Source organism: Dreissena polymorpha, chromosome 7 (genome assembly GCF_020536995.1).
Source record: "Dreissena polymorpha isolate Duluth1 chromosome 7, UMN_Dpol_1.0, whole genome shotgun sequence".
In the NCBI taxonomy this organism is placed as follows: Eukaryota; Metazoa; Mollusca; class Bivalvia; order Myida; family Dreissenidae; genus Dreissena; species Dreissena polymorpha.
In genome coordinates this window covers 59,425,700-59,444,030 of record NC_068361.1, presented here as the reverse complement: position 1 = coordinate 59,444,030, position 18,331 = coordinate 59,425,700, and the positions used below count along the sequence as shown (strand labels likewise).

Genomic DNA, 18,331 nt, shown 5'->3' with positions numbered 1-18,331 from the left:
TGTGAGCTATATAAACATGATAGTCATACAAGTTCCTGGTGTTCAGTGTCTTTACATCCGATTTGTGATTGAGGTGATTTAATTATCTGCACACATAATAAGAACTGTGTTCTGGAAAAACTGGGCTAAATGCATGTGATAGTGTCTCCTCATATTAGCCTGTGCAGTCCTCATAGGCTGCATGTGATGGTGTCTCCTCATATTAGCCTGTGCAGTCCTCATAGGCTGCATGTGATAGTGTCCCCTCATATTAGCCTGTGCAGTCCTCATAGGCTGCATGTGATGGTGTCTCCTCATATTAGCCTGTGCAGTCCTCATAGGCTGCATGTGATAGTGTCCCCTCAGATTAGCCTGTGCAGTCCTCATAGGCTAATCATGGGGGAGACATTCTGCCTAAACAGGATGTTTGCTAAAAAGATGAATGAAACATACAATTAAGCGTGACATATTATCCCTGATTAGCCTGTGCTGTAGCACAGGCTAATCTGGGAGGACACTTTATGCACATGCATTAAGCCCTATTTACCAGGAACAAGGCTCATGAGCATATAAAGTGCCTGGTTTTAAGTACAGTTATGTTTGATTTGCAATTGAACAGATTTGATTATGTGCACATACATGTTGTGAGGGACTGTTCCGGTTTATACTGTCATGAAGATACCAAGTATGTGTCTCAGTTTAGCCAGGAAACAGTCACATACTAAACATGCATAATTCCACTCATTGTATTCAAATCTATCACTCAATCACTTATCTCTTTGTCTTGCCTTTCTTTATTGAAGAAACTTTAATAAAGGGTAAATGAATTCACGAGAAAATAAATAATAAATTAACACAACAATTATTGAACTCGTATCCTAATTGTGTTGCTGAAGATTTGAGTTTTGATAGATTAATAGTTAACAGTGTGAATTGGAAAGTCTAGGTTGTGAATTAAACATTGACATAAAATATACACAGAACTTTATTTTGAATCACTAGTTTAGTATTAAATAGTATAAATACATGTAAAACAACATTGTATGTACTTAGTGCATGAATAAATAACACTCTAGACACTAACAAATGAAAAATATGAAATAAAAAATTATTCCAGATCACTAGCACATGTGATATGTAGTGTGTTTCATATATATTGGATAAATCAAAATTCTATGTTCCTTTTTTAATGCAAAACAAATCGATAATACTACTGAGAAAGTGAATACTTTTTATTAAAACATGATAAAGGTGTGATAAAAAGGCTCACATTTGTTTTGAAATTCACCTAAGATTAATCATAATTACTGTTTACCCAAAAGTGAATACAGTTGTTTTTAACATAATTAAGATAGCATAAACACATTAACAGTGTATATGGTACATGCGTTTAATAGTTAAATTTTAGCATAATTCGTATATAAAAACTTCATTTGGCATATCACAATTAATATGCGTAGTAATAAATGTGTCAGGGCTAACAATATAACATGCAAAATAATATGCAGCAGTTGACAATGTATATTCGTTTGTCACTTATAATTACCATATCAAGGGCCTACAAAACAATGTAACTACAATGGTCTATCAAGTAACATATATTGATGCAAAGTTGCAAACTAATATGCAACAATTGACAATGTGTATAACATTATCGCATATCATTATCATATTGAGAGTATGCAGAACAATGTATTAAACTACACTGGTCTATTAACCCTTTGCATGCTGGGACATTTGTCGTCTGCTAAAATGTCGTCTGAAGAATTTCTAAAATTAGCATTTTCTTCGATTTTTTTTCAAAGAACACTATCAGAATAGCAAACAGTTTGGATCCTGATGAGACGCCACGTTCTAGTGGCGTCTCATCTGGATCCAAACTGTTTGCAAAGTCCTTCAAAATTCGGTTCCAGCAGTGAAAGAGTTAAGAAACAAGTGTTGATATATATTTGATATTCCTGCTTTACTAAGAATAAAGACTAGTCTCGACACTATACTCTTCTAAAAGTTCCTATTTTTCAATCTTACTTATTTCTCCTAATAAGTAATTACACGGGTCTTTATTTAGAATGATTTTGTCATGGTGTCATCAACATTGGCTTCAACTGTACTAATTATATTTACAAACGCTTTAAATGTAAATTTTTCCTAAATGTAACTTTTTCTTAAATATAACTTTTTAACCTTTTTGGCTTCTTTCAATATATACGTTTTAGTAACGGGGGGAAAAAAAATTGGTCGTTTTTTTATTCACAAAAATCCTATATGTCTCAACTATATTGCTGTGTTGGTGTATACATTTGGTAACCGTCGATTTTTCGAAATTAAATGCAATAAACTAAAATAATACAATTGTAATATGTTATTTTTACGCATAACATAAGTTCTCTAGCCATCCCGGGACACTAAGAAAATGTAATTACACTAGTATGTAAACATTTACAGTGAATTATTGCTCTATCAATATAAATTGTTGTCGGAAGCATAAAGGATCATATTTATCTTTGAAGAAATGACGGCGGCGTTGTGACGTCATCTTCGTCCGAGGTACCGTCGTCGTTGTTAGATTGATTTTGCAAAAACATCGCCATCTGCTCCATTGTGAGGCCCGGAAGTAGCTGCATTCCCTTACCATTGCTGACGTCACCATTCCCATCATCGTCGCTGATCGCGTCATCGTTGTTGGCATTGAGGCGCTGCGACAGCAACGCCATATCGTGCGCGTTGAGGCCCGGAAGGAGTTGTTTCGACGACGCGTCCGAACGGTAGTCATTAAATCCCACGTCATCGTCAATGACATCAGTATCGACGCCATTATTATTAAAGTGCTTGTTTAAGAAGGCCGCCATCTGGGCGGGATCCAGTCCCGGAAGTGTCTGCGAACCGCCGTTATCCGGAGTCACCGAGCCGCGCTCGTTCACTTCATGCTTCGATGTTTTCTCCAGAAAAGACGCCATTTCCTCTTCGCTAAGTCCAGGAAGTGTGCCGACAGCAGTCGTACGTCTGGATGACCTACTTTCGTCGTAGTCTGTGCTTTCAGCGTCACTTTCTGCGTATGTTGCAGACGAAACGCTTGAGCGTGCACCGGGGTCGACGGTGACGTTTTCCATTGGCAGAATCGCCGTACGCCGCCCTACCCTAACGTTAGCGTGAACGTGGTACGTCGCAGGGAGATTAGTGTCGTCTGGTCCCGCCAACGCAACGCGCTTCTTCTGGCGGATTTTGGCCAAGTTGAATCTGACGTCATCTGAAAAGTGGTATCCGGAAAAGTGTATGTCTTAATTTGCATTTAATAAACAACGATATAAACAAAACCGTTCACTGTTTAAACGCAGATACGCAGCAAACACTACTGTGATTGTTCAAATGCTTGTATTTTCTTGGTCAGACAAATAGATTTTTTCCACAAACTGTATGCGCGAATATAGTTTTATAACTTTTCTTAAACAATGTGTAGTTTTAATGAATTGAATTATGTAGAACTGTTTCTAAGTCTATCACAGCACATTGCGTTTAAATGAACATTATATATTTATAACTTTATTATCATCTGATGAGGAAGCCGCATTGAATTACAAGTGTTACATACATGTACTCACCTCGTAATGAAGAAAATGTAAATAATTAAAAGTACAAATAAATAAAGAATAACAATATAAACACTATGTGCACTAAGTGTAAATGGTTCAGCACTATGTTTGATGACGTGCACAAAACGATGATATAATATCGTATGTTGTTGCTGTTTGTCATATCAAATCATAAGCTGGCTATGGTTAAAAGAAAGAGTTGATTATTGAATTATTGCATACCCGTCTGTAAACATACCTTTAATCTATCGGTTTGTATGTGTTTTTATTCAATTTTAAACTTACAAACTTAACTCGAAATCATCAGTGCATATATTCATTTATAGCATAACACATCAATACGTAATTATTAATAAAACTAGCACTGTAAACGAGATCAACCACTGACACTGAATAAACAACTGGTTAAAGTTATTTGCACGACATAAAAGTGATCCGTTTATATTTCACAAAAACATACACTAGTGAAGCTAACAATGAGGAGGTAGAGCGAAACTCTGGCTGCCTTTTATCTAAGTCAACTAAAATCTCGAATTTATATTTTTTTAATCTCAACACATAAAAAATGCAGCTACACAGCTTTTAACCCATTTATGCCTAGTGGACTCTCCCATCCATCTAAATCGGATCATTTTTTTTCCAAAATTACGGATGTCTAGTATATTTATTTCTATATTTATAATATTTCTTACAGAAATTCCTTTACGCAAACAGCGCAGCCCCTGATGAGACGCCGCATCATGCGGCGTCTCATCAAGGTCTACGCTGTTTGCCAAGGCCTTTTTTCTAGAAGCTAGGCGTAAATGGGTTAATTAAGAAGGTTCCTAATCCAATGCTGTCAAATGTAGGCAGAGTTTTCTGAACTCCTTCATTGACACGATAATGTGGAATCTTTGTGGTCTGTTTCAAAACAGAAACTTTACGAACAATATCGTCGAAAATACTACAAAGCAGCCGTCCTCTTAAACTACGATTTGCTACAATGTACGTTCATTTTGGGGAACTATATCGAAATACATACAAAGTTGCTGTTACTTAATCTACCAGTATTTGAGTAATGCTTCAAGTAAACTTGGCTGAATACCGTCCTCTCAGGTTAATCAATGACGACACTTTCTGTCGTTTGGGTACTTTTCATTGAAAAAAAAGTCTCTTCCAAACGAAAATACAGTCTGGATGTAAACGGACGACACTTAATGTACATGCATGAAGCCAGGGAACCAATACACAGATAAGTCCTTGAGGCCAGGGACCAATACACGCATGAGTCCCTGATTAAGCCCGGTTTTCTCAGAGCACGGCTAAATTGGGCCTTGTTCTGTGAAAAGGGGGTTAAATGAATGTGCGTAAAGTGTCATCCGCACAGGCTAATCAGGGACGACACTTTCCGCTTTCATGATATTTTTCGTTTACAGAAAGTCTCTTCCTTGCATTAACCCAGTTAAGTCGGAAAGTGTCGTCCCTGATCAGCATGTGCGGACTGCATAGGCTAATATAGGACGACACTTTACGCACATGCATTAAGCCCGGTTTTCCCAGAGCAAGGCTCTATTAAAATCCACCACGAAGACCCCACACAATGTAATGGTTAAGCTCCTGAATAACATTCAAACAGTGTACCGGTACTACAATTCAAAAGCTATAAACTAATTTTGTTAACAGAAAATTATGAAAACGTATTTATTTGTTTCAGGTTCATACAAAAGAAAAAGGTATGAGGTTTTATCATGTATTTCATAGGACAATTTTGAGATTATTAAAGTTAATTAATTTTTTGATAATAATTGATGAATAAATATTTATCGATTTATGCTATGATGTAGAAACATATTTAAAAAATACAAACACGATTATATTTTTGAAAATCTTAATTAGAACGAGATGAACTTTTTGTAATGAAGGTAAAACGGGTAACCTGAATAGAACTTATTTTTGCTTAAATTACGCAAAACCAACTAAATAGGTTAGTTTGTTTTAAAAGATAATTATTATACCTTTTTATTTACAAGAAAAGGTTAAAATGAACAAGGGAAAAACTAATACAAAGACAGTTAAAATTGTGAGGTATGGTATAAGCAAAATTAAATAAAAATGTGACAGAATAATAAAACGGTTATGTGACTAAAACGAAGCAAGTGATTAAAATATTAATCAAGTGATCATATACAACACACCTTTTACTTACAGTGATGGATTATGCGTAACAATATGACTATATAATTTACGACTATGATTTTTGGTCTCGTGCTGACTGAATCCTTTGTCGTATATAACCTATATCCACTGAAAGGAAAATCATGAATGAAAGCAAAAAGAACAGACGAGAAATGCGTGGCAACTCAATATTTTAATTGCGCATGCGCAAACACGCCATTCAATTTGTTAAAAGATGATTCCGTTGTTCCGCTTGAACTAAACGGAAAATAAATGTGCAACTTTGTCATTAGCAAAAGCATAATGCACATTGTAAAACACACAACACTCAATAGTTCTGTCTGTCAATGCGAACATGACTCGTGAGCCTTTTGGAGCTGACGCCAGTGACGGTAAAATGAACAATACGCAGACAATACAAAATACAATATGTATACTTCTTATTTTGCATGGTTAATTCGATTAGTTGTTCTTTCAATGCATTTTGCGCAATCAAGACGACTTCAAAATAACGAGCTTTGACTATATTGGAGGGCACTCGGACAACATTTTAATAAAAGTGGGAGATGTTCAGTTGATGCTAATAATTAACTTAAATTATTATATCAAAAATGTCTGTCTATGACGGAAACTTACAAATAAAACAATTGCGATACCTATTTTCAATTTATTAAAGGCAAATACTTGTACGGTTATTTCGAAATGACGTTTTTAAAGCCGCCATGTTGCCATCAAGTGCGTCATTTTGTAAATGCAAGGATCTTTCCACAAGCTGCTTACAACAGAAAAGAGTACAGCTGGCAAAACCAAAGCTTTTAAAGGGATCTTTTCACGGTTTGGTAAATTGACAACATTGAAAAAAGTTGTTTCAGATGCGCAAATTTTCGGTTTAGTTATGATATTTGTGAGGAAACAGTATTACTGAACATTTGCCATGGTCTAATATAGCCATTAAATGCATCTTTTGACGATTTAAAAACCTAAAAATTATAAAGCGTTGCAACGCGAAACGATTTAATAATTTGGAGAGTTCTGTTGTTGTCGTTTAGATTTGTGAAACTACGAAGATTGCTTATATAACGTATAAAATACGCGTCTTATGTATGCTTGGCAGGATAGCTCAGTTAGCTAATGCGTTTTTACTTCAGGTTTCCGGGGGACATAGGCTCCTTTTTTTCCTTTTTTAAATATTATATTTGATTCTTACCAGAGCTTTTAAAGTTTCATGTTTATATTTATCAATATAAAGCATTAAATGACAAACTTCAAAACATGCCAAAATCTGTGAAAAGGCCCCTTTAAAAGTACTAAAGGATTTTAAAATAATTATTCCTACTATTAATTTTGCACAGAAAGATACCGTTAAACCACAATATAATTCCATGTAATGTGCAAAAAGTGACAATATTTCCCTTGAAAATCATTAAATTAATGAAAAGATCATTAAATTAACCTTCTTTTTAAAATTATGAACCATACTAGCCCTCAGTATGCCACTTAAATAACAGTTATGCAGAGTAAGTAAGGTAATTTATTTATAATTATACGTAGTAAAGGTATAGTAAAGACGTATAATGATACACTCTTTGTGAACCTGGAATGACCAATGGCACCCATGTTCGAAAGAACAAAGCAAAAACGATTACATCAGAATCTACGTAGATGCCCCATAACATATAGTATTTTTACATCATCTAAAGGAGAAAAAAATCCATGTTACATACTAAATTAATTAGTAATTATTTGTTAAGAGAACTGGTTTAAATATGTGTATCACTTAATGGCCTCTTGTGTTTGAATACGTATGTAACATATGATTTAAAAATCATATGGACACTGGACGATGTTTTACTATAACGTGTTGATGCAGCCTTATTTGGCAGCAAGTTTAGTACGCCCTTATACCGATAAAATTTCTACAAACTGTGTCCTTTTTCATATATCTCCCCTTACGGCCTTCATACCTCTTTTCTTTTCCCTCGGCTGGACTAGGAAGGCGGTGTCGATGTTCTCGTTGCACTCCTCACAAGGTCGGGTCGCCATCCCTTGGGTCTCTTTAGGGGTCAACCACTCACCTATGAAGGTGAGCAGCTTGCAGCTGGGGCATTCCATCAGCCGCTCGACCAGCACCCCTGGGGAAGGAAAACAATCCAGTGTAGGTGGGGCAATGTTTTGAGTTAGCAGGAACATTCGTTTTTGGTTTGAACCTTTTTATTTTAGCTTGATTGCATCGATGACGTTAAGGATTATTTTGGCAATTACGAGTCCTTTTCCTTGGTAGATCCAATAGTTGATGTTTTAAGCGACGTTCACATTTTGGTATTTATCTGACGATAGTTGCAATATTTTATGTCATCTTTCTGGCTGTCTTTTTAAGATAATTAATAATAAAAATACTTACTACTAGGACACATAGAATTGGTGAAAGAGCACTCTGTACTTTTCAAAAAATAGCACAAAAAATGCTCGCTGCTGATTTCTCTCATAGTAATGCCCATCTCATTTCCTGTATACGGCAATTTCTCGCCAAACAAGGGTAGCAGATCATGGCAATGACACTGTTCTTTAAAAAGTGTTTAATGCGCATTGAACACAGCGCTATAGGCACCGTTTTCAATGCACGTTAAATGAGCATACAATACCTATTTAATTCACATGTGTGTTTTCTTCTGCATTTTTCTTCAATGCTAACATAAAAGTGTATTAATACACTTAAAATACTGACAAACACTTAAGTTACACTGAAGCGTACTTATTTTATGGTAAAGTGTACACTTAAAATACTGACAAACACTTAAGTTTAACAGAAGTGTACTTATTTTATGGTGAGTGTATTTTTCATGGGGAGAAATATACTTTGCATGCACGTACATGTATGTATACAGGAAAAATGCATAAACATTCGGTGCCAATACCGCTGCTTTATTCCGCATTTAACCCATTTATGCCTAACGTCTACAAAAAGGCCTTGGCAAACAGCGTAGACCCAGATGAGACGCCGCATAATGCGGAGTCTCATCAGGGTCTGCGCTGTTTGCTTAAAGGAATTTCTTAAGAAATATTCTAAATAAAAAAAACAAATATACTAGACATGCCTAATTTTGGAAATAAATTGATCCAATTTAGAAGGTTGGGAGAGTCCAATAGGCATAAATGAGTGAACACACTTTCAAAAAAGGTTCATTACTAAGTCTCTTCACCTACCCGTGTACGAGTGCAGCAGCTCCTCTAGGTCCATGAGTATAGGGAGCAGGATGGACCACATGCCAGCGCCTGAAACCTGGTCCGCGTTGGGGTCCTGCGTGTCGTCCCGCAGCTCGAACCGAATTGTGGTGCCATTGTCGTCATTGTGCTTCGAGTACGAGAACATCACCTGGGCCGGGTTTATAGATACAGTTAAAACTCAGTCATTAGTCTACCCGCTCATAAGTCGGGGAGAGGGTATGACGTTGTAAAACATTTCCCATTTTCTGTATGTTTATTTCATAAGTCGGGTCAAAATTTCATGAAACGGGAAAGAAAATATCTGCGTGTTGCCATTGTCATGATTGTAAATCGAGTATGAGAACATCCCCTATACGGTGTATTCAGATATCATGAATGGTTGGCGCATGAGCGGATCCGTGGTATTGTGGTATTTTACGCTGGAGCCATAAGTTAGTGTTTTCAGTGTTGATCATCCACAAAACCCTAATCAACTTGAACGTATTTCGCACGCAACGTTTACTAGAGGCAAAAATTTACTTGAATGCCGTCTCTTCACGCATCCTAAATACACAGGATTGTCCCTGAAACGGGAAGGCTCATGTATCTTTTACAACGTTCATCTCAATTCAACTCGCAGATATTATAATCGATTTGGACAGAGATATGAATTTAATGTGTTTGATTTGATACTCAGGAGTTGTGGCATGATCCTTTGTCGAGCGCATGAAATCTCTTGTCAGTTTGCAAGGAGTCTGATACAATCGGAAGAAAACATTCTGAGTTTACTCTATTTTGTTGAAAAGGTCTAAACCCTGAAGGTATTTAACGCATTGTAAAAATGCTAACTGCAGACTAATTTGATTTCCTGAAAACCATATACGGAATGTAAAAGACAACAAATTATATACACTTAGTTCATTGGGAGAGATGAAAATGAAAAGCATGCTTTAGTATAAGGAAAGTAAAAGCAAATATTAACCGCATCAGAAACAACTATAACAAAACGAAAAGTCTATATTGAAAACCAAATGGATCACCCGATAACAACTGCAAACCAGCGTGTGACATTAACAAGCGGGTGCATGTATGGGTGTGTATTTTTTACCTATTGACTGAATCTCGCTTGTATTGAACGCCTAAGGCTTATTGAACTGCTAATGAGTCTGTTTCCTTGGTGGAACCAATACTTGGTGCCTTGATGGAGATCTTAAGAACGCTCCCATAATAGGGATGGAACCCGTGACCTACCGGCGGTTGCTAGGCGCACACCACAATGCCACGACACAGCGACCTAGGAATTTATGGGGAAAATACCTGTAGTTTCTCCAGCTTGTGCCTGGCGTGGAATCCCGAGCCCCAGTGCGACAGGAAGCGGAGGTTGTGCTTCTCTCGATGCGCACGCACACTGAGCATCTCGAAGAGGCCCGGCGGCATGTACTTGGGGAATCTGCAGAATGGGGCAAAAAGAATGCGTATGTCTTTTGATGATGTGGATTTACACGCATGTTTTGTGGAAAAGACTTATTAATTGATGTATCGAAACAAATGTATTTTAAGCGCTTTCTTCATGTTTGAAATCACTTGTTATACAAATAAAGATCGGTGTGCACGAACGGGATACAACCTCTGGAAAATGAGTTCTAATCATGTGACTGAGGAATTAGCCTAAACGTCCGGTAAATATGCGTGAACAAGCTAATATCACACATGTATAAAAATTGTTAAATGAGAAGTATAAAAATTCAATGCTCTACCTGCAGACGCCCGCTAGACGCTGCTTCCTGTCCAGTGGAGCCCACGCCTCCTGCACGCAGGGAGGTTCCGGTACTTTGCGGAACCACGGTATCAGGTATTTTTTGGAAAACATGCCCTCCGTTTCTGGGTCAAGATTGTAGCCGCCATCACGAGTCGATCTTAAACATTTGTCATATCGCGTTTTGGTATAAGCATTACGCACTATTTATAAAATGCATTACTATAAATAGTAATATGGATTGGAAAGTTATACACCAAATCTCGGCCGACAATCCTTTTATAATTCCTGATGTGCCATATTCCGGATGTTATCTGGCAGATTATCCTTTACTTCTCTTCGTCGTTTACTGTAGATGTTACAATACTACCAAAGGTGTGCCCATTCAGGCCAATGGCACACGCCGTTTAATAATCTAAGATAATGTTTATATTATTTAATACATAAATCTATACTTTCTTTATCACAATATATGTATAAAAAAACATTGAAATCGAGTTTTGCTCGTCTATATCTACACTTGCTCCTAATGGGCTTTTTGGATAAGAACTATGTCTTTGTTGTTACATTTTCAAAAGCATAAATCATAACACAAAAAAACAACACTGCAAACGCATGTAAACATGTGTCTTACTTTTGAACATTTGAAGCTAAATTGAAGATGAGCGAAGACAACCGTATACGTACGTCCATTTGCATAAACGCGGGCTTTCACTGTTAAGTTACAATTAGTGAAGGCCTATCTATGCAAAGCATTATTTTCCATTTAAGCACTAATCGATAAATGTATGCAACTTTGAAAATTAGAACTTGCAAATTGAAAAAATATGACACAAGAGCATGTAGGTGCAATTAATATCTGTGCTACTTTACTTATATGACATATTCGAACTAATGCACGCACTTCTTCGTGACCAGGTATCCAAGGTCAAGAGCCTCCAGTAGAAGAGTGAGCACCTCCAGGAAGTGGCCGTTCGACTGCAGAGGCAGCAGGTGGCACATCATGCACTTGAGCAGGTCCCTGTCGACCACGCCCTCCGCTGAGAAACTCCTCCTTCATCTGGTCGTAGCGACCCTGTGTGATCCCTGAAAATAAGGGTTTATTTTGATAAGTTTGTGTGAAATATTTTCCAAGGGCATTAACCCTCGTGCGAGGTCTGCGTTCAAAGAGAATTTACATAAGTTGTTTGACTACCTGTCCTATTATTTATTAGCATTTGTGGATTATATCCCTGGACAATAACTTTGATGTGGTGCTCTAGGGTAATCACCTGAAAGTTAATGTAAATTGCTTTACTTTTATTTGGATATTTACGCAAGTCAAAGTTAACTTCAGGTTAAATTGTATTCCCTTTAAAACACCTTAATTGATGAGAACCTTTACTTGATAATGTATAAATAGACTTAAATTAAATTACTTAAATGAAATAATGTTAAAAGGCGATAATTGAAGAATTCGTTCAAAGGGTATTACATTGAGAAGACGTTTATGCAACGTTGAGTTACTCTCCCTGAGAATATGTTCATCGACTATGACTTAATAATTAAGAACATGTTTCCTAAGGCAATACATCTGAATGCAGTGCACCTGTTCTAGAGTATTAGCCTTAAACTTAATGCCGAGTTGAGTTAGCTTTTGTTTAATGTCTTTGCTTGTGCGAAATGTTTCTAGGGGCACGAACTCTGTGTATGGGTTCTGATGACGTCTCATGTGTCATTTACGTGCATTAGTGACGTGTCCTATTAAAAAGGCACATGGGCGATAACGCTGTGTTAATTATAATCAAAGTACTGACAGTTCTGGTGTGACGATGCTTTTGGAAGGATTGATATAAAAGCATCTATTTAAGTTTATCTTCATCACCACAATTGTGTATGTGGGTACGGAAATTTTGGGTAGGAAAAAAAAGGGGTACGAAAATTTTGGGTACAAAAAGTATGCCAAAAAAAATTTAGTACGTAAAAAGATTTGTTTACGAAAAAAAAATTGGGTAGGAAAAAAATTGGGTACGAAAAAAAAATTTGGTTACGAGCACAAATTTGGGTACGAATAAAAATTGGGTACGAAAAAAATTGGGTATGAAAAATGTAAGGGTACGAAAAAAAAATGGGGGTACGGGGAAGTAGTACCCGTGGGTAACTTGGTCCTTTCAGCGAGACTGGGAGGCGGGTTACATTCTCGATCAAATATAACAAGAAATATCTTAAAAAAGGTATTCGACGTGGATTTCCTGTACCACCTATCTTAAAAAACTGTCTGTTACAGTAAAACGTTTGTGAGTTACAACATTACGTTTCAGCATATAAATTCAAAACTTGACATGCTCTTTAATTACACCATGCTCTTTAATTTCACATGTATATCATACCAAACTTTATATTTCGTTGTTTCCTTTCCTAAGTTAATGATGCTATGTGTACAGACGTGATTTCATAATCCCATGTGCATGAACATATACTTTTTCTCTTTTGATTATTGTTCTTTTTCTCTAATTCAATAAGCTTAGGCATGTTTGTACGTTAAGTACGGCAATAATTTTATGATGATTCCCGATCGAAAGTGAGTTCGCCCATGAACACATGGTAAGGTTAACTAAATCTCCGCGATATGACCTAATATGTGTTTAAAACAGCAAACAATATCCAACAAACGAATGAATTGTCAAACATAATATGTGCACTGATGTGGCTCTGTAATTTATGTTTGAAAAGTTTATTAAATATGCAAAATGAGAAAGCACGCAGAAGAGCGAGTAACACAGAAATTATACGGCTATTATGCTGTTTATATACCATAGTCGCTACAACGTTTACAAATGGCAGGTTCGAAATAATTCGTTTTCTTTACATTCATGATCGCGTTAAAGTTAATTATACACGTTTTAATTCGCAATTTATTGACTGAATCACGACAAATGTCAAATACAATACAGAAAATGCATAGTTGTTTCATTGATCCTATAAACATATAATGGATTGAATATAACTGATTTAAAATTAACGTTTTCAAACTATTATTAAATCTTTTCCAGGAATATGCTGTCCTATTTATAGCTTGAGCTTCCTATACCTTTATCAATGATAATCAGCGAGGTGTGCCGATTAGAAAAAATCGAGCTATCTCAATCGGACTGGCTCGGTCTTTTACATAGGTTGCCATTGTGAAGAATTTGTTCATGATATGATAACTTAGACGATGCTTCGCAGCATCGTTAAAAACGAGTCAATTGTATTAGCTTCGACAGAATATTTCTACGAGCAATAACTTAGACGACTGCACGTGTTTCATGGCATAGATAAAAGCAAGTTAGCACCAAGTTGAGTTACCGTTATTTTCAATGTAAAAATTATGTGGAATATTTTCAAGTGCAATAACTACATGTCTGAATTGTGAGAACGTGTTCTAAAGCATTAAATCAATTAAGTTTCATTTTCTGCGAAATATATACACGGACAATAACTTTTACTTAACATTATATAGAGGATATTGCTGTAGCTTGTGTGGAATATTCACAAGGACAATAACTCGCAGTACGGTATGTGTTCGCTGTCATGAATCGATAAAAAGTTAAATGAGTTCCCATTTCTTTCATAGTAATTGCTTGTGTGGAATATTTTCAAGGACAATAACCATGTGCATGAGTTAAGAGTATGAGTTGTAGTCATTAACTCAGGTAAGTAACTTTTCTGGCAACATTAATAGACATGGGAGAGAATTTCTACTAATTTATGATATGTATAATAACTCTTTAACTATTACCGCATGCGACTTTCAAATGGATGTGACACCATTTTAATGGGAGAGCTCAATGTAAGAAGTATCCGAGCCGACAATGACCAATCGAGCCTCATTTGGTAGAGTGCTGGATTCCAAATCCGAGGAATGCGCATTCGGACGCGGGCATCAAGCCGGGTCAAACAGCTTGTGTGGTAAATTGTCATGCCAGTATTTCTAAATACCATTCTAAATATGATTGGTCAATTACCTACATACGTTTATGAACTTTGAACCGGTTTAAACAAGCTTAAACAATGAAAGGTGTGAGTTGGTTTACTGTTCGTCGTGAAATGACTGAAATACTGTAGAAAACGCTGAAAATCGAACTAAAGCAACACAAACGAATAACATCGAAATTAAGTTAGAAAATAGTTCCATCAGCAATTAAGTATACCATTTTTAAGGAAAAATACATCCTTTTAACATTACCGAGGTCATCACCAACTGGCTTAAGTTAAACGTGTTTAAAGAGATTTTATCAAGATTTCATTTCATATATGCATTAATATTTTCACAACATACTATTCGATAAAAAATTCCTGGTGTGCCAAATAATTGTTCAAATGTGCCATAATTATAAAGGATAACTCGTAAATATCAGCCAATAAAACGTGTAAACTAATACAATAGTGCTGCGATTAATATTAAAAATAATGTGACCATTGTTTGTATAAAGTGTAAATGTATCTAGATAGGATGATTATGTGAAAACGCCTGAAATTTCAGTACTGACACACATTATTGTCAAACTGCACATCATGAAACTCCATACTTGTAAATGAGTTTAAAATTAAACAGCACACAATTAAAATAGTCTAACTAATGCAAACAAATCGTGTTTCCAACCTAATTCACGCATTCAAGCTTACAGACATTCATAATTGCCGTGTAATGTTGCATGTATGCGAAAGTCGTTTCATTAAATATAAGGAAAAAGTAATTGGTGATGAAAATAAAGGCAATCAAGAAAACATCAATTTTAAAACACTAAACCAAATGCGTATTTGAATGTATATATGTTTGCGCTAAATAATACTAATAATAAAATATAATAATGAAAATAAAAAAAATATTTAAAAAACAAAAAAAATAATAACAACAACAACAATAATAATGGTAATCATAATAATTAATAATATAATAAAAACGCTAAAAATAAATTATACAATCATAATTGATTTGACATTGTTAAGGACATTAATAGGCTATTACAGTGCACTCATCCACATAATTTGCATGTTAAAGGCGTGTCACGACAGGTTTTAGTTAAGCCTGGTGATACCATACCTTCCTCTTCATTATCTGGCATGTCGAAAGCTACATGAAAGTACGGGAATAAGGAGGAATTTAACAGTAATTAAATATATATAAACAAATATATGCAAGATGATGAACTACAGAAAAAAACGATATTAACTCGAAAAAACTGAATTTCAAAATAAATATTAACTAAACAGAGAAGAGAAATGCCGAAAATCAATGAACGCTCAATCAATGAACGCTCAATCAATGAACGCTCAAACAAATAAGTCCTAACTAGTCTTATGAGTAGATTACTATTGTCGACCAGAGCCAATCTAAAGAGCTAAGAAAATAATGCAACAATTACTTGTTAATTGTATGACGCCTTAGTTAAACTGGACGTATATTTATAAGCTTATACTTGTGCTACGTACTCAGTACCCACTACATTCTCCTGCTTCAGTATGCTACGAATACAACCTTTTAAAAAGCCGCATTATAACTGGGGTTAATATTTTTAATAAAGGTGGGAGAAAAACAGGTACAACACTTTCCGCTTTTATGGAATTTTTCGTTTACTTTACGCACACGCATTAAGGTCATTTTTTCCAGATCGGGGCTCCAATAGTTCCGTCAATACACACCTATGATCTTGAAGCTATCCTCGACCTCTATCTCCAGTTTCTCCACGAGGTCGTGACGGAAAAGCGACCGGAAAATGTCGAAGAACCAGGCCGGTCGTAGAATCACGAGACCTTTAAGCGAGGGGTTGTTTGCGAACCACAGGGCCTGCGATAGACAATGACATACTGAAGATGAAGATTTGAATGGGTAATCAAAACGAATCAGTAAAGTTTTAAATAGGTGTATTCGGTACAGAACAAATAATTTGATGAGTAATTCAGCATAAATTATGCGGCCAGGCAGCAAATCGAAAACGGTATCCTGGATGTGTGATACAACGATCTAGCAACTGATGTTGCCGGCGGTTGCACAATTGTGTTCGGAGTTTTCTTAAATTTATCGTATTACATTATTGCAACTTCTTGTATGATATTGTGACATGATCGGCCACTATGAAATATTTGGTAAATCATAGCGAGTCAGCTCATGTATGTCGAAATATTGAGTAACTTATGAAATTGGATATATTTTTGAGACTTTCGTACTGAATTTAAAATAAATTCATACTTAAAGCCTCAATAATTAGAGCTCGATTGGCAATTGTCGGCACGGGCACAACTTAAAAGCATGCCGGGAACTCTTCAGTAGACTACAATTACACAGGGTACGGAAAATATACTAAAACGTACCCCCGGATCATTCCAAATATGTGCGTAATTTCCGTGCCTGTGGCTACATAGTCGCATACTTAAGAGTAGTCCGTGTACTTTTAAGTAGTACTTAATTCGGCACTCGGTCCACTGACAATAGACGAAAATTAATGCCTGACGAATAATAATGGCTGCACAGTACCTTGCCGGTCTCGTGGAGATATTGCACTATGGTAGCGAAGAGATGCTTCATGCCGAACTTGGCGCTCACTTCCTCCTTAATCTCCTCGTACTTTACCACGGGGACCACCATCGTGTTGCCCTTCTCCTCCAGGAACGACTGCACCTCAAGCCAGAATGTCGGAATCGTCCGAAGCACGTTCGGGAATTGCCGTGAGTCGTTCGATAGCATTTCGATCGAGGCGAACACCGTCTGGAACCCTGATATATTAATCACGATTAGTTTTAGCTCGATTGCATTGAAAGCCTTTTGAGTCCGTTTACTGAGTATAAGCAGTACTTAGGGGCTGATAAAAAAACGTTCCAACCGTGGGATCGAATCCAGGCCACCCGGTCGCTAGACCGTCGCTAAATAACAAGATTTAATATATTCGACATTTATTGTTGGGCGATATTTGTGAAAATTAAGATGTGCTTAGCACCAATATGTGTTGATCCTATTGTAAAGTAAAAGTATACACCTGACAAAAACAAAACGGAACAATATTCGGTTTGATTTTCAATATTTAACTGGTAAAATAACGGCAGGTTTAACACCGTAGATTAATAAAATAGTTAAAGACTTAATTCGCTTATTAGTAACCACTCTTTGTAAAAGATAGTGATGACGATGCCATCATGATGATTATGACGACGATGGTGATGATGCTTCTGTGGTTGTTTCTGCCGTTGTTGCTGCTCGTTATGACGAAAACAACGACTTGAGTAACACATATGTTTACAATCAAAATACCAAGTGAGACTACAACCGGAAGCGGATGCGTCCCTGACTACAGACCTGTGTTGCTGGCGGCACTGGTGATGATCACCTCGCTCTGCACGACGAATTTCTCCTGTAGCAGCAGTGAGTATGCGTTCAGCTGGGCCGACAACGTCTGCGAGATGTGAGGCTTCTCCGTGATGACGTCGATCTTACGTTGGACAATCTGACGTTGACGTTCTGCGTGCGCCTGGAGTCTCGCTATCACTTCGTTGTTCACCTTGATGGTCACGATATAAATGTGGAGAATAAATTCGATAGTTGGTATTTAGGCTTCTACAGGAATAAAAACCTGTCCCTGAATAATTGCATGGCAAAAAGCATATACACTGTATATGCAATTATGAGTTCGTA

At 36.5% G+C, this 18,331-nt stretch overlaps 1 protein-coding gene across 1 annotated transcript in view; it reads right to left on the bottom strand.

Annotated features, from left to right (window-relative positions):
- Positions 1–488: 488 nt before the first annotated feature.
- Positions 489–18,331, bottom strand: part of LOC127839743 (malignant fibrous histiocytoma-amplified sequence 1 homolog) — a 34,763-nt gene continuing 16,920 nt past the window's right edge. Inside the window, exons 5-13 of the mRNA XM_052368130.1 lie at positions 17,996–18,197; positions 17,180–17,418; positions 16,348–16,492; positions 11,614–11,769; positions 10,685–10,886; positions 10,245–10,377; positions 8,928–9,096; positions 7,688–7,855; positions 489–3,226 (exon numbers count right to left, since the gene is read on the bottom strand). Coding sequence (XP_052224090.1) covers positions 2,478–3,226; positions 7,688–7,855; positions 8,928–9,096; positions 10,245–10,377; positions 10,685–10,886; positions 11,614–11,769; positions 16,348–16,492; positions 17,180–17,418; positions 17,996–18,197 — 2,163 coding nt within the window. The 3' untranslated portion in view covers positions 489–2,477. The remainder of the gene's footprint in view (positions 3,227–7,687; positions 7,856–8,927; positions 9,097–10,244; positions 10,378–10,684; positions 10,887–11,613; positions 11,770–16,347; positions 16,493–17,179; positions 17,419–17,995; positions 18,198–18,331) is intronic.